Source organism: Colossoma macropomum, unplaced genomic scaffold (genome assembly GCF_904425465.1).
Source record: "Colossoma macropomum unplaced genomic scaffold, Colossoma_macropomum, whole genome shotgun sequence".
In the NCBI taxonomy this organism is placed as follows: domain Eukaryota; kingdom Metazoa; phylum Chordata; class Actinopteri; order Characiformes; family Serrasalmidae; genus Colossoma; species Colossoma macropomum.
Window position 1 is genome coordinate 32,648,459 of NW_023494799.1, and position 25,962 is coordinate 32,674,420.

Below are 25,962 nucleotides of genomic sequence, written 5' to 3' on the forward strand. Positions count from 1 at the left end.
TCTTAAGTTACAGGAGTGAGAATTGGAAGCCTGGGCATGCAGGCAGTTCCTGGCCATTTAAGGGATTAACCCTAAAAATCACACGCGTCTCTTAGCTGACATAACAGAATTGACAGTTAGCATTCTCCTGCAAGCATGTTGAGCTGTCCAAAGACGTTGCATGAGCTTCAGTTTGAAAAGGTGCAGTGGCTGGCTTTGTATGATAGTGAGACCTAGCTAGTCAGTGGAATTGACCATAACTAAATTGGAGGGAAAATTGGATTTAAAAATGTTTGTAGTTATTATTACCATTTGTTATATATTTGCTATGTATTTTAAAGGGCTGTGAACAAGGAATAACTAAATGAAGTGTAAGACGCTGTAGGATCTGGGAGGGTTAATGTGCCTGTTTTCCTATTCTGTAGAACAACCTCACGTTTACGGGTGCCATCAACGGCGATGTGTATGTGTGGAGGGATCATTTTCTGGTGCGTGTGGTGGCTAAAGCTCACACTGGACCTGTTTTCACCATGTACACCACCCTCAGAGACGGCCTTATAGTCACAGGAGGCAAAGAGAGACCGTGAGTCAACTGTGTGTGTGTGTGTGTGTGTGTGTGTGTGTGTGTGTGTGTGTGTGTGTGTGTGTGGTGTCAGAGAGTTATTTTTAGTTCTGTTTTGAGATTATAAATTGTAAAAATCATAAGAAAACTTTCCAAATTGGAGGAGTGAAGCTCCAAATGGACATTCAAGATTTTATTTTTAATCTCCCGATTCATTTTGAACCACACAGTTGTATGCAAAAGTTTGGCTGCTCCTGATTACATGACGTTTTGTTGATTATGTGAAATTATGTAGTGAACACCTTCTCTACAGTGAACACACTTGTGCGCGTTTTAATGCACAGTTAATGGTCATTTGCTGAATTTAACAAACGGAAAAAAAAACAAAGTGTGGCATGTGCAGAAGATGCAGCGTATTTTATATTTTATGGGGTTTTTTTTGCATTTTGAACATAAGTTAAATTTAGGGAATAAACAAAAATATTGCAAATATTTTGTGCATTAAATTTAGCAGGAAAATGCCAAATATCCCTGTAGGTGATATTTTTACTTAGAAAAGCAACAAAACAAAACAACAAAACTCCCCAAAACTACATTTTCATGTGACAGTGACAGCATGTAAAGCAGTTTCAGATTACCATTCTGCATAAACCTGCCTTATATTGGTGTTTATGTGTAATTATATGCGTCCTCCTCAGGACCAAAGAGGGCGGAGCGGTGAAGCTGTGGGATCAGGAGATGAGGAGATGTCGAGCGTTTCAGCTGGAGACTGGCCTCCCCGTAGAGAGCGTCAGATCTGTCTGCAGGGGAAAGGTGAGAGCCAACTGATTACTACACCAGATACACCAGCTCCTCACCTTTCACCACACTGAGCTTCGCTGTGAATAATTGTGAGCAATAAGGTGTTCAGTGATGAATACTGAGTCATTATTTATATACTGAATTAATAATGAAGCTGTATTCAATAATGAATTGAAAGAGAGACTCTTATCACCCTAGATTTGAAGGAAATGCTGTTATCTTTGAATTGAAGGGTAAGATCTTGGTGGGGACGAAGGATGGAGAGATCATAGAGGTGGGAGAAAAGAATGCTGCCTCCAACACGATGATAAATGGACACACGCAGGGCCGAATCTGGGGTCTGGCCACACACCCCTCCAAAGACGTCTTCATCTCAGCCAGTGACGATGGAACCATCCGCATTTGGGACTTAGCAGACAAGGTAGCAGAGTAAATTTAAGTTTTATCTTTTTCATTTCTTTTCATCTTTTATGAGTCAAAACAGCAGTTGCAGTTTTCAGGAAATGTTTCTGAGATTAGATCTAAAATAATCCAGTTGGATCAGAAGGGAAAAGTAAATAAGTAAAAAAAGCAGAAGTTTCCAAATCTTTCAAAGTTTACAAAAGTATTGAAAGAAAAAATTGGACTCCTAACAACAGTGGAAGACCTGGTAGACAATCAAACCTGTCATCATTAGAGAAACAGTAGTTAAAGCTTTCATCTTAGAGAGGAGAAAATCAAACTGCTTCAGATCTGAGAAAACAGGTGTTTCTGTCCATCCTTCCACTGTTTAAAGTTTATAAATAAGTAAAATGATGTCACTAATCGTAATGGAAGATAGTTTTACTTGTTTCAGGCAAAACAAATCATCTGCCAATATAGTGGGATCATTTCACTTATTGAGAAGAGAAAAATAAAAAAAGAAGAAAACTTTCAAATCAAACCAAAAAGTTGCTGGTCTTCTCAGATCAATGGACCGACCACCCCGGGGTCCAGACCTCAACAACACTGAATGTGTTTTGATTGTGAGAAGCAGAAAATGCAACTTCTAAGACTGAACTTTAGAGGCGTGGAATAATAACCCTGCAGATTTCTTAAAAAAACTAAAGGAAAGTTGACTAAACATTATATTTAGTTGTTAAATCTTCTGTGTAATTTCTGCTTTTTTTCCTGACGTTGAATGAATAAATGAATAACTTGTACTTAATCGCTGTTTTGACTGAAAATTAAATGTGGTAAGTGTGGTATCTGACTTTTACACAGCACTGTATGTAATTACATAATTACATAATGGATTATATTTATTGATTAACATTCAGTCTACATCTCTAACATTTGCCATTTGTTTCAATGTCAAAAATGATAAAAACATGGAAAAAATACAAAGTTGTGAAGTTGATATTTTTTCTTCTTCCCACAAAACTGTACACAGCAATAGTTTTCCATCAAATTCAAGTCATAATTAAAAATCTCCTACTTACACAAATGAGGTATACACTGAAATTTAGAATCTGCACTTTTGAAAGAATTTCTCCTAATCTTTTTTCAGTGAGTTATGAGTGAAAAATAACTAATACTATATCAAATTTATTAACATTTTATCGAATTTGTTATCTCTGGAAAAAACTGTGATTTCTAAGCATTTGTGATTTTGTGGGGTTTTTTTATGTTTGTTTGTTTTTTTTTATGAAAGCTCACTGATGCTCACAGTGGCGATTCTTCACGACACTTTGGTTTATTTCCTTTCAGAAACTTCTGAACAAAGTCAGCTTGGGTCATCCAGCCAAGTGCACAGCATTCAGCCCCAACGGGGAGATGCTGTCCATCGGAATGGAGAACGGAGAGTTCATTGTATTGCTGGTCAGTTCTCTCACCGTGTGGGGCAAGAAAAGAGACCGCAATGTGGCTATTCAGGACATAAGGTCAGCACATAAACGTACACATCACAGAGAGTAGAGGAAGTATTTACACAGTAGTAGAATGTTGATAACATTTATTAATTTACACCGATTCTAACATTCTAAAATTATTCCACAATGCAGCTCATTGAGATCTTCATATCAATGCATCACCATGCAGCAGTGCATTTTTAGACCCCTAATAGTCACCAAATAATTTGTAATAGTTACTGAATAACGTATAATAACCCTTAAAAATAATATTAATCAATGAAGTTAAAATAACGCTTCATTCCTTATATTGAAAAATGATGAGTGAAACTATTTTGACTGTAAATGAATGACTGGGTTGCAGGTCACTGTATTGTACCTTCATGCATTTGGCAGAAGCTCTTATCCAAAGTGACTTAGAGTTTAATCATGTTAATTCCTCAGATTAATCATAATCACAGGAAGGTGAATGTAATTTTAAGAGTCCTGCCCAAGGACTTTTACTGATATTGGGTGGTGTGCTTGCCCGGGTAGGAGATTAAAGCCCCCTCTGCTGCATGGAGGGCAGTACTGTTACCCGTGGCACTATGCCAGCCACCTACTGCGTGTTGTTTTAAAGTCCAGTTGTGTGGTTTTAATATGAGAACCGCGTCCGCAGGTTCAGTCCTGATAACCGGCTGCTGGCCGTGGGGTCTGTGGAGAGCGCTGTAGATTTCTACGACCTGACGCTGGGTCCTTCCCTCAACCGCATCGGCTACTGCAAAGACATCCCCGGCTTCGTCATCCAGCTGGACTTCTCCGCCGACAGCAAGTTAATTTCGGTCTGTGCTTGTGCGCTGACTGCTTTATTACCCATTTAATCATTATTCCTGTTCATTTTTTAAATATTAGTCTCATTTATACTAATGCAAGCAATAATCCTGTCAGTAATGGGTGCATGCTTCGTATGAGTCACAACAAATAAGCAGACAAACAGGCAGTTTACTGTCAGCTAATGGCCTCAGATAATCCTGTGAGGGATTAAGGGATGTCAGGATGAAGCCTCTTTAATCTGAATCAGTGATTTAACTCAAACAAAAGGAGGCACTAGACGGTGCGTTACACCATTTATTAGTTTTAGGACTTAATATTCAGCTGTTACATTTTGCATTGTCTTGTAATAAGTAATAATGATGGTGACAAAAATAAATCAATGGATATACAGTGTGCACCAAATAAACAGACATGTTTTCAAGAAACTCCAGCACATTGGAATTGCACTCAAACTGTGAGGTTGAAGTATTGAATAATCAGTGGTGAAGCATACAAGAATCCCCATTTTTCGCATTTCAAGTGGCCAAAATTAATTGGACAGACTAACAATTTAAATGGACACGCCAAAATAAAAAAGTGACCATCTGTAACATCTACATCTGTAACAATATAACTCACCTCTTACAACAGTGTCTAGAGTGAGATCTTTCAGTTTGAAGACTAAGAAAACCCTTCCTTGAAGGTGGGCAGATATTTTGGGGAAAAAATGTAAATATTTTGTGGGGTATACGTGAGGGTGGGCTGTGTGAGGTGACTGTAGAAGGAAGCTGTTAAGCTGGCGTTACCTCTAGGAAGCTCAACATCACGTCTGCATTTATTGGCCTGTGTTATGTTGATTGCAACAGTTGCATTATGTATTTGTATAATGCCTGCTGGGTATTGTAGTGAAAGAACACTGTTGGGCGAAACACAAAAAGAATACAAAATAATAAATTCTGTCAAATTGATGAGGCTGAAGGATCTAATGCTGCACTACAGAATACTACAGAACGTGGCAAACAACATACAAATTCTAGTTTTAGGCTAGAATGCCCCTTTAAATAAAATTGAGGAGCCTTGGAATGTATGACTTTCTGAAGTCTGTAATCCACAGACATCCCCAAACACTGGGGTCTTCCCTGATCCTAAGGGAAGTCTGTAATGCCGACATTTTGAGTTTCTCTTCATTTAAGGGGGCTTTTGCCTTCAGTCTTGTAAAAGTATATAAGATTTGTGGGGCTCAAGTTTGTTGGTTGAACTGACCTGTAAAGAATGCTGAAACTATTAAGGAGTCAGTTACTCTAATAATACGTTTTGCTCGTTGTCCTGCTGTGATGTTGCCTGTGTCTCTGATTGATTAATTCTGATTTTTAAGTCTTATGATGACCTGCTTTACTGGCTTTGCCACTTCTTTGGTCCTCATATCGAGAGACAGCAGTAGCACACTCCTGAAGCAAATACCAGGATAAACTGCCTCATTTTGGCATCTACTATGTCCAATTTGTGGTCCCCTGAAATGAGAGGACAGTGTATAAAAATGAACACACACTACACAGTTCATCCACTATGGACTTTCATACCCTTGAATTAAAACTGACTCATGGTTTCAGTTCACAGTCTGCTGTATTAGAGAGCCTAAACTGTGTGTATTGTTTATGTAAAAGGTGAAGCTGAACTGAATTCAGCCTCTTGTTCTTCTCCAGGTTTCTACTGGAAATTATAAGCGGCAAGTTCATGAGGTCCCCAGTGGTAAGGTGGTGGTGGAGCAGGCCATTACAGAGAGAATCACCTGGGCTACCTGGACCAGGTGACGTATACAGTATAACTGTAGGAGCATCACTATCATGGAGGATGTTTCATATAGAAATATAGTGAATAAACGCAGACCTGTTGCTGTCCTGCAGTGTCCTCGGCGACGAAGTGTTGGGCGTGTGGCCACGGAATGCAGACAAGGCCGACGTGAACTGCGCCTCCGTCTCCCACGCTGGGCTGAATGTGGTGACTGGGGACGACTTCGGCCTGGTCAAGCTCTTTGACTTCCCCTGCCCTGAGAAATTTGTAAGTATGATTTGGATTGGGGTGATAGTTAAACCATAAATCCTTTTTTTCCACAGGAGTGTAAAAATGGATAACATTGTGAGACCACGATTCAGCTGCATTGGGTTTGGTATGTCAGGATCAAATATAAGCCAAGATAATATTATTTAATATAGTTTGAGCTCTTTTTTTGTCAAAATAAAAAAATTGTGGTATTTTCAAATGGTGAAAAAAACAAAGCTTAGTATGCTGTTTTGTTGTTTATATTCAATTGTTATACACATTGCATTTGTCTATTCAGTATATTTTTACTCTGAATCATATTATAAAAAGTAGTAAAACAAGGTCAAATCTGATACCTTGATACCTTTGCAGTTTCCATATGTGGACTGAGGACACCATAGTACATTTTAATACTTGTTTACAATGTTTACATACTGTATCAGATTCTTTTCAAAGAAGGGAGAAAAAAACATTTTTCTATGTTATGGGCTCTTTAATTAAATATGACAAAATAACACAGCAAATAATTTTAAAATGGATGAAACGTGTTTTGATATAATTTGATAATTTGTTTGTCCCTTATCTGAAAAAATGGATGAGTCATAGGGGTTGAATGGGGTCATGGTTTGCTCGCTGCCCAAATATGCATTGAAGGGTTGAATGAAGTTAAAACTTTGTAACAAATGAGCAACTTCTGGTATGACTGGTTCCTTTCTTTCCTGTCTTTCATTCACAGGCCAAACACAAGCGCTACTTCGGGCACTCGGCTCACGTGACCAACATTCGCTTCTCCTTCGATGACAAATACGTGATAAGCGTTGGAGGCAACGACTGCAGGTCAGCTGAAAGGCCTGAAGGCAATGTTTACACATCACTCTGCATGTAGATTGATGTACAAACGCTAAATTGCACGTTTTTCTTCTCTGTCTTTCTCAGTGTATTTGTATGGAGATGCATTTGATGGGAGCCAGCCTATAGTAACTGAGCATCAATCAAGAGGGATTCCTCCCCAATACCTCCAGTATCTGAATGCTGCACACCTTCAATGCTGCATATGATCGCAGTGTGTGTGGATGGGTTCGAACCTCGGCTGACTGAGCTGCCGTTCTACAGCAGAAACAGTGTGTTTGTCACCATTCCATCAAGTGTAATGTTTACGTTCTCATGTACTCAAGAACAAAAAACAAACACATAATCATGCCAATATTTCAAAAGAGATAAATGTATTATTTTTTGGTTTTGACATGAAGTGCCTTAAATACACAGTTTGCTGAATTTTGCCCACTAAATGGTTATGATGCATATCTGGTGCTATATGGAACATGTCAATTTAGGGCTTTGAATGGTCTGTAAAACTTCATCACATGTTATGCAAATTGTTAATTTTTTTTATTTGATATTTTTACATTGTGGTCAGATATATCCAGTTACTAAAGTTCTTCCTCATGCGTAATGCATATATATATATATATATATATATATATATATATATATACACACAAAAACTCGGGACTCAGGAGCCTGTTCAGGCATAAGTACTGTAACTAAATATTTGTAGATGTTATTTTGGACGTGTGCTATTTTTGTTAAAAGATCTTGTTTATTTTTTACGTGCGTATGTGTTTATGTATGAAGTATGCAAGCTGATTGGTCGGTATTGCGGTCTTACAGACGATTTAAAAAAAAATGCAAAAACTATCAAAAGTACTCTCAAAACGTAGTAAGAAACCAGTGTAATGATGTTGTCTGCAAAGTCTGTATTGCGATGCGCTGTTCGTAGCCAATGGTGTGATGGCAGATGTGTCTATCGTGTACAGATATCTAAGACAATATCTGTAATTTTTATGTTTATGTTTTTGTAATCTATGTCATAATAGAACTATACGTAATGGAAGATGTAAAACCAATGCATGATTTGGACAGTTCAAATATGTGTAATGTTCTACTGATGTTATATTTCAAAAGATGAGTGAATGGTATTAATGCAAAATACAAAAAAATATTTATTTTACAATTAAATGAAAAAACTAAATGATCCACCATAAGGGGGGCTTTTTTATTTTCTTTCTGTTTGACGCCAATTCAGAAGAGAAAAAACTGACCACCATATACCACCAACTTTTCACCAGTAAGTGAAATGCTGCTCATTAGAGCTCAGGTGATTGACTTGGCCAGTGAAGGATGTCCCATTTTTTTGGCCTTGAAAAAAATACCTAGTTTCTTTAGTAGTGGGTTTCAGTCATTGTCCTGCTGAAAGGTGAATTACTGATTCATTTTAGTTGGATCTGAATAGTCAAAGGCGAATTCCACCAATATTGTTTACAGTGATGACAGGAACCAGGGGTCACGATACAACACAAATATGGCCATTTGATTTGATCGGTCCAAAATGACCAGTGAACATATACATCTGAGTTGTAGTTGTAATGTTGATAATGGTAAATTAGTGGTCAATCTCAAAAAAGCAGCTCTTTTTAGGGACTATTTTGAACATCTGAACATCCCTCTCTGCCATGAAGGGGCTTTAAAAAGTATGTTTTAGGTCAAACCATTATCACAAAAATATTGCAAAACAGCGTTCCAGACAACAAGTAGAATATTTGTAATGGTTTCATGTAACAGCTTTCTAGCTTTCAGAGGCATTAAACTCTTCAGACGTCTGGTTCCTATCACCACCACTGTGAACAATTTCTCTAGAATGACGCATCTCACACCAAACCACTCTGAAAGACTTTGTACACATCTTAAAAGTTTAATTATGCAGAAACATTTTAAAAAATCATTTGAAATTCTACTTTATGATGTCTGTTCACTTTAGAATTCAACAAAAAGGACATGTGCTAGTTCACACACATGCCTTAACCACCCTGTTTCACAGAGGATGGGGTTTGCTTTGGATCATAAGCTGCTCCTTTATTTCTCCACACAATCCGTCACTCGGTACAGTTTAATTTTCATCTCATCTGTCCATTGCAAACTGTCCCAAAATTATTTCCATAGGCTTTTATGTTCTTTTTGGCAAACTGCAATTCAAAGCTATCTGTAACTGAGGCTTACAGTGGTTTGCAATCTGTGGTAAAACAATTAAAGTCATGCTGGGCTATACTTCTCTTAGTGTTTAAAGGGTGCATAGCATGAAGAAAAAATCCTTGCTGAAATAAGAGTTAGATGTAATATGTAAACACACCGTTGAGTCCCTTGTCCACATATGAACACTAAGCTGTAAAAACATTTCAAATTCACAGCATTTGTGATGTCACAAAAACCAACATATTTACATATATGTGTATTCAGCCTACACCAGTTTAGCCCCGCCCATTCACTCTGAAGTTATAATGTGTGATGTTTTTGAGTGAACAATACAAAGCAGCCAATCAGAGGTCATTCACATATGCCAGTCTTAAAGGCACGTGTATGTAAAACCACACAAATGTTATAAATGAACATCTGGGGAGAAAAATGAGACAACATGGCTCCTTTAATCCTTGTACATCTTCTTTCTGGAGAGTTTACGTGATTGTCAAGTTTTCATGATAAATGTATTCTTTATTCAACAGTAATGTAACTCAGCTTGAGTGTTTTAATGCAGTTCAGTTTCCTTTACATGTCCATATTCCAATCTGAGACCAATACATGTACTACCACGTGCCACCAGCAGATGGCAGCAGATGTATATACAGGTTAAATCTCAATGGAGTGAACTGCTGGTTCTGTTTTATTTTCTGATCATTAAGTCCTTATTATGCTTCCATCTCACGAGATCATGTTTTGGATTTTTTCAGGTTTGAGATTTGGCGGTTGCTGTTATCATGCTTTAAAGAAGCTGTGCTCTAAGACAGATTCATGTCAATATTCATTGGTTTGTCACTTTAGGGCAAGATGTAAGAATCTGGGTTAATTGGAGAAATTTGAGCTACCTGAACCTTCCACAACATTCCGTGCCAAAGCCCATCAGCGCTGGGTAAAGGTGCACGGAAGCAAAGGCCAAACGTTGCGTGACACCTGCATGGCTCCTGCTCTCGCTGCCAGTGACAGATTAAACCTGAAAAGTCACTTTTCCTGTTCTAATGACATCTGAAACTAATCACCTCACAAAGCGCGGGATTATTCCACACCACACTCTGCATTCCTATACACACCCACAAACAGCACACCCACAGGAGGTGTGGGTGGGAGGGTGGGGGTGTGTGTACGTGGCTGCTCCTCAAGAGAAAAAAAGGGGCAATGATTTTCTTTTGGTTCCAGAATATTTGTTGAGTGTTTTTTTTTTCTCCACAAAATCTATCAGTTAAAATTTATAACATCTATTCAGAGGATAAAAAACTGGTCTCTTTGGCTGCCCCAGGCTCTGTAAACAGGAGAGGAGTATCTTATAAACTGTCAATCATGTCAAGCATGCACAACACTTAAGCCACATCCTACACTCTTAAAAATGAAGGTGCTAGACAGGTTTTTTTGTGCAATGCTATAGAAGAACAACTTTTAAATCCCTTAAAAACCTTTAAATGGATGGATCGTTAGAGAACTGCTTTTATACATGAGATGTGTAAGTGTGAACAGGCCCAGATCATCAAATTCTTGGCCCCTGGGCACAAATATTGGGTGGGCTCCTACCTGGCTACATTTTTAGGTGGTCAGTGGATTTTTTATGATACATGAGGCCTGTGCAGTGCCATGATGGTAGCACACCAACCGCAGAAATGCACATAATGAAGTAGTACATAACAAACTTTAAAAACCAAACTGTCAAGCATCCAAGCTAAAGCATATTACCACAGCAAACGTGGAACTTGACCTTTTCTCATTTATATCTTACCTCTGATGATCAGATCACTGCTGACAAGGATGCAACTTTTTCATTAACTTGGGTGACATTTCATATTTGGCTTTGGAAATGGGCCTCCTCTACTGTTGAAGTATCAGATCACACTTTTACCCATCCCCCAGGCACATTGTATAAATATCTGGAGCTTTAAAGTCAAAGGAACACCAGCTCAATGCTAAAACACTGAAAGCTTGACTGAGGTAATGGTGGATAGTGGAGTGGTTGCTAAGCAGTGATGGGAGGAGAAAGTGAAGCAGATGGTTAGGAAAGACATGCAGAGCTTCAGGATAATGATTGGCCATAAGACGGCTGTGTTGTGTGTGTAAAGGTCCCACTGCAAGACAAAACAGCTTTTTAAGTCTTCTCATAACTGCCCTAGTGGCTCAGGCCCCTGGGCACGTTTCCGTAAGTGAGTGAGTGTGAAGGACATTTCAAAGTTTAAAGGACATCGATATACTGTAAAAGGAAAAACCCTCAAATTGGTAGAGAATTACTAAAATATCTGCATTTTTTACAGAATTTTTAACACTAAAGAAATAAATGCTATATTTCTCTGCAGTGCTAATTTAGGGTTTATCCAGATTTAGTTCTAATCTGGACATTAACAGCTGATGTAGCAAAGTAGCTAACATTGATTTGAAGCAAACAAAGTGGGCTCTGGCCTCTGAGATACTCAGGCAAACCAGGGTAACATTAGTTAGTTACCAAGCTCGCTACCTTCCCTGCTGAAAAAAACACAAAAGACTAGCATGAATTTCATGAATTTCCAGTCTAAGCTGGTTTATGCTGGTCTGGTGCTGGTTTAGCTGGTATACCAGCATCCAAAAAAAAAAACATACACTGTTTTTGTGGTGACCAGCATATTAACTTTCATTGCTGCTGACCAGCATACCAGCATCCAAAACCCAACATATGCTGGTTTTGCTGGAGGCCAGCCAGTCTGGTCTTAGCTGGTTTTTATTTATGTCATGTTTATTTAATAGGGACAAATACTTGAGTATGAAAAAATACAAACAATTGTCTGATGCTAGATGTAACATTTATAGTGATACACAAATTTTCTATGTTTGTCCCTTTGACCTTCTGGCTTGGCTTACGTTGACTGACTAATACTGCATTCGTGACCAGGACCTAAATTGTCTATAGTGTGAAAAAATTAATTTGAAGAATTCATAATTTCCACTTAGAAAGAGTTTCTAAAAACTCTGACTTCTATGACTTTCTAAACAGATTTTCAGGGTACAATTTGTGTATATTGTGGTAGGCATGGTATATGTATATGATACTGCTAAATACAGGAGATACTTGGTTCAGATTTTTGATCAAACTGTGTGCTTCTATGTAATTTTTGGTGCTGTTTTAAAGGTGAACTGCCATACCTACATACCTGCCATACCTACAGCCACTATAATAAAGCAACAACTTTTTAACTCAGGTGTAAAAGCTCTTTAAAGAGATTTTTAGATGCACACAGCAGCCAAACAAATGATAGCTTAATATGAACGGTCATTTTTTTCCCAACCTCAAACAGCTGTAGCTGCATGAACTCTTTCAGGTGGGAAATAAGAAGTTCCAACCTGGAAACTTCCCAGTTCCCAGTTGTCATGAACGCAGCAGATAAGTATTTCTTTGCGGTTAAAGGGGCACTATGGCCCACTTTTCTAGTCTTTAAGCTGTAAAATTTCACTCTAGAGATCACTGTAGCACCATGGTAAGAGGCCGGTAAGCATGTTTACTACAACTGTAGCGATGGTTAAGGTTTTCATTTTGCCAAGAGTGTGCCTTTAAGGTTGGTTAGGTGTAGCACAGCAGTGTTCAGATAGAGCCATTTAGAAACAGGAGGCAGTGAATCAGTGAAGACAATCCACTAAGACAGCAGTACAAAACATATGAATGTGTGACTGAGTGTATTCCTGTAGAGGTATTCGTTTAACATACCTTTCAACATGTCACAGCCAGCTCCACATTCTCTAGTCAGGTTGAAGAAATTAGTTCAAAGAATTGCATGTTTTACTACACCCACATTAGCACATTTTCTCCAGCCGCATTTTTTAAAACCTGGAATAACAACATTAAAAATAAATCTCATCAAAAGTGCAAGAGTGTGAAACTGCGCATACTGTAGTTTTTTTTTTTTTTTAAAGTGTTAGTCCACATGTTTTGAAGATAAAAAATAAATCAGCTATGTCCCATGGCTAAAGCCGGGTTCAAAGCGCACGGCCCATCTGGCGAATGGAAGTGGAACAGCTGAAAGAGGCAGGAGGAGGATTTGGGGGCCCCATAGGAGAGTGGTGGGGGGGGCTCCAGGGGCCTCACTCACCTGCCTGCACCTGATTTAGATGCATGAAGCTGTTCTGTGTGGGCTGTTTATTCAGCCCACAGAAATCAGCTTTCTCAGCTGTGATGTTTGTCAATAGACGGCGCGAACACCTGGATCGAAAAAAAAAATTGGAACGAGGAGGAAAGAAGTGGAATAAGTTTGGATGTGTATGCATGAGTGTGTGAGAGAGAGAGAGAATTTGTTTTGTTCACTAAAAGCTTACCTCCCATCTTTTGAAGGAAAAATAAGAAAAAATAATGAAAAATATTTTTTGCATGTGGAAAGATACCAGAGTTTGTTCAATTATGGCAAAATATGTTTACAATTTTAAAACCCATAGAGAATAGAAGCAGCACCTTAAGCTAATCCAATGTAAATCAGAGAGCACCATTCCAGTCAAAATGAGTCAAATGACAAATTATTCATTTTTCAGTGTCAAAAAAAACTGAAAATATGATATAGCTAACAGAAAATCACATAATAGTTTCAACAGCTAATAATAAATCAAACCTTACAGTATTTAATTTGCTCACTTTTTGCTTTTGTGCACCTACTGACACTTCAACTCTTCTATCCTTCCAAACTGAACTCTCTAAATGGCTGAGGCCTGCCAGCAGGCCCAAAGTTTCATTACACATTTCTATAACCTAAGAATAACTCAACCAAGTTGCTTTGAAATCCCTGTAGTTACTGAATAATGATCCTTAGTATGTAATAAGCCTGGGATTTTAAGGGGTTAAAACCAACCAGTTACAGCTGTGTCCTCCCAACATAAGTCACTGACAGTATGTTCCCCTTCAAACAGACACTAACATTCACACAAGCAGCTACCCAAACTCACCTCAGCTGCCTTTAAATGCCTTTCTCCTATAGATCTTAAATGGCTAAAGGAGAGGTTTCTGAGGATGTTAGACAAGAATTCTAAAATAATTCCATGCATAAGGAAGGAGAAAGTAAAAAAACAATAAAAGATACAGAGAAAATGGGACCCTAACAACCATGCAACTCCTGGTAGACCATTAAAACTGTCCCCATCAGATAAACAGCACTTAAAGCTTTCATCTTTGAGAGAGAGGAGAAAATCAAGCTCCACTGTTGCTTGAGAGATGTGCATCCAGGGGGCCCTGGCTTTTGCCTAGATCCCCAGAATCACTAAACCCACCCCTGGGAATAAGGTTTTAATGGACTACTTAGCCTAAATTTGTAATTGGGATTATTTGAATCATGAGAAGCAGAAAATGCAAACAACTTCTAAAACTGAACTTTAAAAAAAGGTATGAATATATCCTTTTGAAGAACTGAAAGCAAGTCTTCCAAAAAGAATAGAAGCTGTTATAAAACTATATAATCGCTTGGTGTGATTTCACAAATGGTTTTGATTAGACAACCAATTCATCTCACATCAGCAGTGGCTTATTTACTTTTATAGAAAAAAAAAGAAAGCTAGAACTCTCTCGCTCTGGTTTTCACTCCTAATGCTCCTCACACACTCTGTTTCTCCACTGTGGTGTCCAGCTATCAACGTAGCTTAGAGTCTCTTTAATTAAAACCTCTGCCCAGAGTGATAGGACATATGGCCCCAGATCTGCAGTGAGATTACCGCAGTCTCCAACATTAACAGGCAACTGATGCAATTCCTCCTCCATAATGTGTTCGCCTCGCGTCCTCAAAGCACCTTTAAATGAGTTGCAGCACATACACACACACACACACACACACACACACCCCCACACACACACACACACACACACACACACACTCACTCTCTCCAGAGCTGATAAAAGTCAAAAAAAGCAGCCAGACACTTTTCCCGACGCTGCCTCATTTCCTGAATAAATATGTGACCATGCAGCACCTGTTCAGTTCATAATGAGCAACTACCAGCGCCAACTAACTTCCAGTTTTGCCCCCAAGATTTTTTTTTCATTTGATCACATGTCATGTTATGGGTTTTTATCATCCGCCGCAGGTTCGGTTTTATGTTGTAACTCGTGGATAATGGCCCCTGGTGGCGCAGACATATTGGTTGGAATAAGAATTATATCCTCTTGCAAAATGTGAGCTTAATTCGAGTCGTTTAATGGCTGACTACACACCCACAGCCAAGAGGATGAGGATGGAGCAAAGCCACGGACGAGCTAATACGGGATTTTACCCCAAAAAAAATAGCACCCAATTAAAATATATTAACACTTGTGTGTTTGTTCACAGTGGCTGTCTTAGATTTTAGCCTGACCAAACTACAAGGGTGCAACATTTCAATCAAAAAATCAAATAGAAACAGTTTATTGATCACCATTGACAGTTTATTGATCACCATTTATCACCCCACAATCTCTTCTTAGGGTCTCTCGTTCATAGAAACCACTATCAATGACCAGAACTAAGCATCTGGGCGCATCAGAGTAAATTAGGCTGGGAACTTATGCTATACATGCAGCCAGATAGAACATCTAGGGACAGCAATGAGAAATTATGGGTGGGAATGTAGACTTATTAGGGTGGAACATTTCTAAACCAATCCAACGCCTTGTAAAGGCAGAGCTCAATGCAGGCGAGATGCAACATGATGTCAACATTGTACAAAGAACAACAAGCCTGTCGTTAGCATGGCTGGAACGTCCCCACAAAAGACTCCAATTAACCCTTTAAATGGAGTTTTACACTTCTATAAGCTTAGAATAGCTCAGTTTGCACTGAAGTCCCTGTAGTTACTGAATAATAAGCCCTAGTGTGTAATAAGCCTGGGATTTTAAGGGGTTAATAATTTAGATGAGTGGCATGTGCTGAGAACACATTACAAAAGCATTAAGCCACTTGAAGCTGTGTGTCAGAGTGATTTTATCACAGGTAAAGGTGTTATTAGGCACAACATGAAATCGAGTGCCTAAAACCCACTTACGCGCGATAAGATCACTGTAATGCATGGCCTCAGGTGGCTTACTGCTTTCATTAAATAGGTCATATAAAAGCACAAAATTGTCTGTAAATAATTCAAATTATTATCAATTATAACTGATAAACTGTTACTCCGTCAAGAACGTAGCTCCTTTACATTGCCAAGCAAATCGTTGCTGTCGGAAGAAAACCTTGTGTGTCCATTTTTGTCATTTTTTAGTTTTTGGCATAATTTGAAAATGCCTGTTGCTCTTTACATTGTGTATAAATTTCATGAAGAATGGACCAAAAGTATCAGCCCAAAAAGTCTGGTTCTAGTGACTTACATTAAAAGTAGAGTATGTTTTTTCCTTCTCCTGTAAAGTTGTCATTTTGGAGATACAAGGTTTTCTTCCAACAACAGCGAAATATAGATGCTCGTCATTGTACTGCACTTATTTAATGAACTAATACATACGTACTATATCGGCAGTAAGGAGCTGTTTGAGATTCAGCCTGGTTTTGAACCTACTTGAAGGGGAACTCCATCAATTTTTCAAAAATTCTACATAATTAAATGGTTGAGATGTAAGCAAAGTCATTCAGAGTGGTTCGGTGTGAAATGCTCTGTGCTGGAGAAACGTACTGAGTCAGAATTGTTCACAGTGGTGGTAATGGGAACCAGACGTCTGAAGAGTTTAATGCCTCATAAAAAGTTATTACATAAAGTGATTAGATATGTGTTGCCTGATGTCTGACACATTGATTTATGATAAAGTTTTGGCTTATAATGTGTTTTAACCCATTTGTTTTAATCAATTCATGGTAGAGGTTTACATGCAGGGTGTTGTAAAGCAAAATAGTCCCCAAAGAAAACTTATTTTTTCAGATTCAGGACTATTTTACCATCATCAACATTACCCATAAAAACTCAGAAGGCGTATATAGATTCTCTGGTCATTTAGGATAATAAATAAAATGACTACATTTGTGTTGTAGATGTCGTGCCCCCTGGTTCCCATCACCACCACTGTAAAGAAATCTGGGTCTGTAGGTTTCTCTTCAATGAACCATTTCACATCAAACCACTCTGAATGACTCTGTTTACATCTCAAGGACTGAATTATTTTAAAAAAAATTGGTGGAATTCCCCTGTAAGGCACATCTAACTAAAACACAGACGTTTGAAGCGTTTAAGACATTTAAGTCACATATTCTTTACTCTTTATATTGCAGTTTTACAGTAAGTATTTGAATTCAAGGCCTGTGATATTAACAGAGGAGTTATTTAGCCTCTTAGCTTTCTTTTAGCCTGTTAGCCAACTGATAAGCTCACTTACAGTTAAAAACAAGTTGTCAGCTTCTCAGTTTAGACAACACTGGTTTCTCACTTCATCAATGCACTTGATGATCCATGCAAGCAGCATTAGAGTGAAGGAATTCAGTTGTCGTGATGTGGTCAGAGGTATGTGAGTATTTTACAGTGACCACAGACATGGCTCAGCCAATCAGATTTTAGGACCGGAAATATCTGTTTCATCTTGCAAGGGAAAAAGAGTTGCATAAGCAATTAATAACACTTTGCCAGCTAGCTTGCTTTGCTTGTGTTATCAACTGAACATTAAAAGACCAAGGAATTCAGGGGCAAGTTGTAGAAGGGTTATACCCTTCTTAGTGGCAGCAGTATAGCACAAAAAAGTTGAACAAGTTGTCCCCAGATGTGTTTTCTTGTTATTAGATCACGTCTGGCCGTGTGAGACACTAATCAAGACATTTTAACACCAAGAAATATTGAAAGTCAAATTAAATCTTCACCCCAGAATCAAAAACGTACTGAACCTGAAAATATATTGATACACTCCCACTAAACTAACAAGACACATTCTTTAAGACATCTCATCGAACCTGCTCTATGTCAGTAAAGGTGACTGAGTCTGGAATCCACCCGTCCCTATTTCCCTCCATGAGGATTAAAGGGGAATTCTAAAGTTTTGATGAAAATAAAGCCATTCAGAGTGGTTTGATGTGAAAATGGCTCATTGTAGAGAAACTTGCCAACTCCAATTTTCTTTGTAGTGGTGATAGGAGGTCATCATGTGTACATAACACAAATATAGCCATTTTATTTACTATCCAAAATGAGCAGTGAACCTACACATGTCTTCTGAGTTTTTATATACAATATTGATATTGGTAAAATAGTGGTAACACTGAAAAAATATGTTTTCTGCGGGGACTTTTTTGCCTTATAATGCCCTGTGTGTACTTCTCTGCCCTGAATGGATTGCAAAAATACATTTAAAGCCAAAATGTTTTCAAAAAATAATCTCTCAGGTATCAGAAAGTGTATTTGTAACATTTTTTTGTAAAAACTTTCTTTAATGTATATTTTAGAGGCATTAAACATTCCAGATGTCTGGTTCCAATCACCACAACTGTGAACCTAAAACAGAGCATTTCATATCCAAGCATTCTGAATGACTTTGTTTACTCCTTAATGATATAATCACACAGACAAAACTGAAAATCGCCGTAATTCCCTTTAAAGGAACAGAAAACACAGCATATGGGCCGTCACTGCTACCTCCAGAGAGAGGAAGGAGCTTTCTGCCCTGTTTCCCTGATGCTCAACCCGATACCTGAGCCCACTTCTCTAATTAGGCTGATGGCCTGTCGCTGGGCTCTCACCTGAATAAGACAGCGTTTCTCTCTGCAGAGGGGGAACAGGCCACGAAACATCAACATGAAGACTGTGTGAGGTCCATCATTATGGTAGCTGATTGTGTATTCCTCCATTTTTCCTTTGTTTGACAATGTCTCCAATCTGGAATATTGGGAATATAGAGAAGTTATTAAAATAAATGTATCATTTCACCAGCACAGTGATAAACATCATGGGTTACATTAGTCAAGGTTTACATTACTCAGGAGTTACATTAGTCTGGTAAAAATGTTTTTAACCTTTATTTTTGCTATCTTTTCCTTTTCTTTAAGAGAATTCCACATATTTTTAAAGCATATTTGAGACTTTAAGATGTAAACAAATTAATTCAGGGTGGTCTGATGTGAAATGCTTCATTCTAGAGAAACAGCGGTGTTCATAGGAACCAGACGTCTGAAGAATCTGTTCATTAATTCTGTAGTCTGTAGTTAGGAGGACTATAAAAATGCACCAGTGTATTTCAGTGTATTGATCTGAAGGTCACCACCATTTTAAAGAGTTAAAATTGCGTTGATTAAAAACTGATTCTAATGAGTTTTAATGATTTATGCACTATTTTTAACCAAAATAAACTGACAAAATTTCTCCCAGAAATCATCCCAAAAAGAAGAGGACTGTAGACCATCAGTCATATAAAACAGCAGGAGATTTCCTCTAATGGCAACTAAATGGAGGTCAGTGTGAACTGTCAACTAATTTAATTTACATATTTGAACAAATTAATTTAATAACTACATGAAGGACATACACAAACAAACAGTACCATAGCCAGTTAGCTAGCTGGGGCTGGGTAGCACGCTAACTTTCTAAAGCTAGGATAAAAAGTAACTCAGTCAACTAATTAGCATATAAATACATGTTGACTACTAATTGTCAAAGTAATGGGATGAAAGTTAAGTAAAATGTTGAGGAAATCCACAAAAAATATGAACATGCAAATGGGACCAAATGGGACATTTACGACTTACAACGTCTATATAAAAAACAATATATATATATATATATATATATATATATATATATATATATATATATATAGAGAGAGAGAGAGAGAGAGAGAGATAACCATCTGTATAGTAGTTAAAATTTGTTACACAAACGAGCTACAGTCACATTCAGAGTGGATTATAACACCTATATCCGACGTCACAAATCCCTGAGTCAACACTCTCTCTGCTTTCTGGGTTTCATTACACCTGCTGCTTAGTAAAGTACAAGGAGGCATTCCTGCGTTCAGTGGCCCAGCGCAAGAAAGAGAAGTGCTATGGCTCAGGAATGCTAATACACAGAAGTGGAGCAGCTGGGTTTTTTTACTACACACTTAAAGATGATGGTCCTTCAAGGATTCTTTAGTATAATCAAAAAGGGTTCTGCTATTGTTGCAATGTCAGGCATGTTACAGTAGAAGAACCCTTTTGGGTGCTATATAGAACCCTTTTCAAAAAGGTTCTAAATAGAACCATCTACAGCACATTCTCCATCATTCTGAAGAACGCTTGAATCATGAAAAAGGTTTTTTGAGTGCTCGTGGTTCTATATACAACCATTTTCTTTACTACAGAACCCTTGACGAACCATCATTTTTAAGTGTGTAGTAAAGTTCTCCTAATTGGATGACCCCCTCAGTCTGTGAGGGTGAGGGCTGCACTCCTCTTCTCCAGGAGAGGCCTGGCCGCCACTTTCTAGACCAGAAGCAGGCAAGTCCGTTAAGAATGGTTAAATGGCAGGTGTGCTTGTGCATTGCTTAGCAATGAGAGAGAGTGAAACCCTGCCATCGCTCTGGCCGTCTCCCTGCCGTAAAAAAAAAACCTGACCTCCTGAGAAAGTGCACACTTGAGAACTTCAAAGAGCTGGCTCTTTGTTTGACCACACAACTTAAGAGTCCATATCAAAAGTGCTTTGTGCATTTGACCCTGATATGTGACCTCTCTGTCAGTGCTGTGGGTTATGCATAGGTCTACGACGGTGGCCAACCCATGACATTGGCATTCATGAAATGCAAAAGATTCATATCTCTGCGCTGTTGCAATGGATAGGGGGCCAAGCACCAACATGCTTCAGCAGAGATGTAAATGCAGGCTTCCCAGAACTAGCTGGTCCACTTCTGCGTATTAGCATTCCTGAGTCACAGCACTTCTCTTTCTTGCGCTGGGCCACTGAACGCAGGAGTGCCTCTTTGTACTTTACTAAGCAGCAGATGTAATGAAACCCAGAACGCAGAGAGAGTGTTGGCCGAGGGATTTGTGACGTCGGATATAGGTGTTACAATCCACTCTGAATGTGACTTAGGTAGCTCGTTTGGTAAGAAATAGTGTAGCACAAAAGAGAAAGCCCCCTATTCATGCAGAGGAAATGTTAAAGGACAACAGGCTTTATTTTGAGCATTGCTACCATGAGGTACTTAGAGGGTGTTGGTGAGTGCAGTCATGTCTTTAATGAGTTTTGAAGGTACATGCCAGCTCAGAACTGCAAAGACAAAATACCTGACAAGGCAGAGCACCATTTGTCGAGAAATTCTTCTCTAAACTAACATCTATTGGCATATCCACATCAAAACACGCGTCTGAGACACCGTTTTGGCAGCCACCATGCACGGTCAGGTTAAAACAACTAAAGCGTGTGAAGAAGAAGTCAAATTTAGCGGAACTGTGGCTGCGTCAACATGTCCTATAACTGACTTTTGGTGCCTCGCTAAACGACGGACACATGATCCAAGGTTAGTTTAGTGGAATGAGACAGAACATTTGGCTGACTTAACTGAAAAAACAGGCTGCACACGTAGAGTAAAGCCAAAAAATCCAGAGATCAATGTAATTACCTTTCTGTTCATTGTCCTAATGACAAGGTAATTGCAGTCAACAGTTTTCTGTACTGTTATATGGACTGGCCTTTGGCTAGAGGCCTCGACACCTTGATGATGATGGAATGGCCCATAATTCTAAGCAATAGTATACAGCATTTCAAAACAAATGACTTCACTAAAGGTTATGTTTTTCCTTAAAGGGATGTTTTACAGAAAATTTTCATTTACTTAATTTCCCCCTTAACACAAATGTAGTCAATCAGCGAAAACATGCCAAGACTGTCACCCAAAAAGATTAGACCACCCTTCATTTACACCAATCAGCCATAACATTATGACCAACTCCTTGTTTCTACGCTCATTGTCCATCTTATCAGCTCCACTTACTGTATAGGTGCACTAGTAGTAGTAGTTCTACAGTTACAGACTGTAGTCCATCTGTTTCTCTGTATACTTTGTTAGCCCCTTTTTACCCTGTTCTTCAATGGTCATGACCCCCACAGGACCACCACAGAGCAGATATTATTTAAGTGGTGGATCATTCTCAGCACTACGATGACACTGACATGGTGGTGGTGTGTTAGTGTGTATTGTGCTGGTATGAGCGGATCAGATGCAGCAGTGCTACCGGAGACACCATAACTTCATAGGTTTATTTTTGGGTGCCCCCAGAATTTTGATTTTGAGACATTCGGGCGATGCAAGAGGTTAATTAGGATGTCCCAGACCCCCCAGGACCCCCTGTATTGTAATTCCATTTTTTTGTGCAGGGATATTTTTCCATATTTCTTCATACAGCTTAAAAATTCAGTCTTAGGATTTGGTTGCATTTTCTCATTATCTAAGAAATTTTAATTACAAATTTTGATTCATCAGTCCATAAAACCTTACTGTGCATCTCAGATGTCCAGCTTTAGTATTCTAGCATAAAGATTCTTCCTTTTTGTCTATTTCCTTTTCTCAGTAAGGGCTTCTTGATACCTACACACCGTTGAGTTGTCTTCTTACAGTGGAAGGATGGACAGAAACATCTGTGGATATTTTCTAATCTCTCAAAGATATAAGCTCTACTGTTTATCTGATGGTAGCAGTTACCAAACCCAGTTTTCTCTGTATCATTTAGTATTTTTTTGAACTCTAGTTTTAGAGTATTGTTTTTCATTTATTTCTGAAATACGCATTAGCCATTTTATTAGAAACACGTACCAAATAGGTGCACTTTGTAGGTTTATAATTAGAGACTGTAGCCCATCTGTTGCTGCACAATTTGCTAGCCCTCCTGTACCACATCCAACAATGGAAAGGGACAATTACAGGACCACCACTGACCAGAAGTTATTTAGATGGTGGACTATTCTCGGCACAGCAGTGATACCAGCATGGCAGTGGTATGGTAGTGTGTGCTGTGCTGGTATGAGTGTATTGGCCACAGTGGTGCTGCTGGAGTTTTTAAACACTTTAGTGTCACTGCTGGGTTTAGAGTTGAAAGTAATTCCTCACCAGTGTTATGAAGACATATTTTCTAATATATCTGCTAGCACACCTGATGTTATAACTATTGATTAGGCGCATAAATGGTGTTTCTGATAGACGTAGGCTGTACTTTTGCTTCTATTGAAGCCTACCTTACTAAGGTTTTGAAATACCAGCTACTTGTAGAGTCGATCAATAATTCTGGCTACAAATGTTCCTCCTTGTATTTCTATTTGGGATCCTTGGGCTTGGACTGATTGCATGTCTGTTTACAGAATATGAGCAAAACAACTTGCAAAATACTCTTCCATATCTTCAAAAACCGGCGGGAAACATGTTTTGCCTAAGAAAAGGACGAACAGTTGCCTACAACCTTTTAGACATGTAGGCTCAGGTACTGCCGATATAGTCTCTTGTTTGCGTTGCGTGTGGCTGAATAATGAATGTATATGACAAAATAAGCAACGTTTCTGGTATGTAAAAGCTTTTAAAAGCTTTCTGTGACTTGCTACCTTAGATAAAGGACATGGGAACGATAACAGCTCAAAGAGAAAAGAATGTGGAGACTTCTGGACTAGATAAGATAAGAAATAGAAGCAATAACGCATTGAGTCATTTAAATAAATGAAATGTATCAGGAGACTTGAGACATAAACACGGACACAACTGCGACTGTGTATGTTGCAATGGCACGCAATGCTGCAAAAGAGTAATTGAAGATGATGCGCTTGGTGGTCGGAGAGATCTCTTCCTTCAAAAGCTCTGTATCAAATTCAATCAGGCACAGCGTGGCATGTGCTCAGAACTCTCTATCCTGCCGCGCAAACAACCACTCTCAGACAATCACACAGGCAATATGCTCCAATCTCAGCTGGCAGCTGCTGCGGTTTTTAAAACGCACCCAGATTAAGCAGGGCTTGATTTGGTTAAGGTTATACAAGGAAGCCAACCTCTCACCCCTCTCTCTCTCTCCCTCTCTCTCTCCTCATCCCTCGCTTTCTCTCTCTCTCTGGCTGACTCTAATCCCCTCTTCCCTTGCAGCCCCTCACCACTGCTGATCCTGCAGGGAACAATTATTCCCCCATCACTGAACAGAGCTGAATGCAAGTTTCTTTACAGACTGTGGTAATGTCACACCGAGGTCCGTGCTTAATGTGAAAAGCATTAGAACAACAGAAATACTTCGGCAGAGCTATCTGTTGCTGCAGTGCACTTACTTCATATGGTAATATTTACTATCAGCCTTGGGGAGTTGTATGTAAATGGAGGATTAATTTAATCTGGACTGTAGGGCTGCAGGCACACTCTCTCTGCTTTCATCCGGCACTTTCTGTGTTGTTACTGCAGCGCTGCTCTCAGGCGCTGACGCCCAGCCAAGAAATCTTAAAGCCAAGAAGTTTTCTAGTTCATCTGGCTCATATCCAGGTCATCTATGGGTTAAGTTAGTTCATTTTCAATTCTTTTAATTCTACCAATTTTATAAAATACAGTTGAATCGTTGAGCCGTTCAGAGTGGTTTCTTGTGAATTTCTCCATCCTAGAGTGAGAATTGAATGTTTGTATTTCACACAAGTTGTACATACTTGTACATAGTAGCCATGGCCATCAAACTTTCAGTACAGGCCACCTAGTAGCAACTGTAACACCTGTAACAGACTAAGCAGCAGAAAGCAAATTTCAGCCCTGCACAGAAGAGTATGTTTGAAATATTATCATTCAAAAATAAACTGGCTTTGCAAGATGTTCAGTGTGGAAAATATGGCAAACGTGAGCAAAAAGTGGATTCAGGAATCCATGTTTGCATCATTTAAAACAGGGAGGTTTTATTTAAAGGAGGAGTTTTTTACAACAGAAGCTACACCTCGGATATGGAGAGGAATTGTTGCCAAATTGGGAAATAGTCACCACAGTGGAAAAACGTGAAATGCAATGCACACGTGACATTAACTTTCCATAGTGACATGCAGAATGTGTGCCAAAATGAAAAACAAACCCTCTATTTCGTCACATTGCTTGACCTCTTTACCGAAAAACAAAGCATGAGGCTTTGCATTTTAAAACTGAAACGCTGAATTCCAGTCAGAATTGAAAACAATTCACCTTGAAACTTAACAAAGGCACAGCTAGATTTGTACTAATGATTTTCTCAGTGATGTACTGCAGTCATAATTCTGTGAAAAGAAACACTTTTCATTTTCAATTCTTTTGAAAAGGAAACGAGTTTTCATTCCAGAGCAGTTGGATGTTATCTTGCTCCTCCTATCACAATGCTGCGGTTGGCTTTGTCAGCTTCTTTTTCGAATTTTGCATTCCACCTTAAATGATGCAGAAGTTACCTTAATGGAGTGTAGGTGCCAGCAGGGGTGTAGCACCAAAATTTGCAGAAAAGGGAAAATTTTTAATGTATTTGTTGTGTTGTATTTCTTTATGAAGTTGGTTGGTATACATTTAAGAGTCAAACAGCTGAAAATAAGGAAAATGTGCTTTGAATCATCAATCGTGCTGTACTTCAATAAGAATTAAACTTGAGGTATTGCTTTAAGAATTAAGACTTAGACTTGGTCCATGTTCAAAACAATCAATGTAGTTAGAGGGAAATTCAAAAGAGACAAACCAAAGTTTAAATATAATTACTTAACATAATAATTTTCACTGAAACGGCTCAACAATGGTTTATTGGTTTAAACCACAATTATCTACTTTGGTGAGCTCACCTTGTCTCATGTCTTCAGTTCCATCAGAAAAGGAAGATGCTGCTCTCTCCATCACTGACTGCCTCTGGAATAATGTTAGCATCCTGCCGCCCAAAACCTGCTTGCTGTAGAAAAAAGGAAACATACAGGTTTTGAGTTTACTTTGGTTTTTTAGTGAAATACATCCTTCTACTTTCTGAAATTAAA

At 38.7% G+C, this 25,962-nt stretch overlaps 1 protein-coding gene across 1 annotated transcript in view; it reads left to right on the forward strand.

Annotated features, from left to right (window-relative positions):
• Positions 1-7,215, forward strand: part of eml6 (EMAP like 6) — a 70,773-nt gene extending 63,558 nt beyond the window's left edge. The window contains exons 33-41 of the mRNA XM_036587306.1: positions 405-562; positions 1,240-1,354; positions 1,575-1,763; positions 3,071-3,243; positions 3,869-4,031; positions 5,706-5,809; positions 5,907-6,060; positions 6,779-6,879; positions 6,979-7,215. Of these exons, the coding sequence (XP_036443199.1) occupies positions 405-562; positions 1,240-1,354; positions 1,575-1,763; positions 3,071-3,243; positions 3,869-4,031; positions 5,706-5,809; positions 5,907-6,060; positions 6,779-6,879; positions 6,979-7,003 (1,182 nt within the window). The 3' untranslated portion in view covers positions 7,004-7,215. The remainder of the gene's footprint in view (positions 1-404; positions 563-1,239; positions 1,355-1,574; positions 1,764-3,070; positions 3,244-3,868; positions 4,032-5,705; positions 5,810-5,906; positions 6,061-6,778; positions 6,880-6,978) is intronic.
• The last annotated feature ends 18,747 nt before the right edge of the window (positions 7,216-25,962 follow it).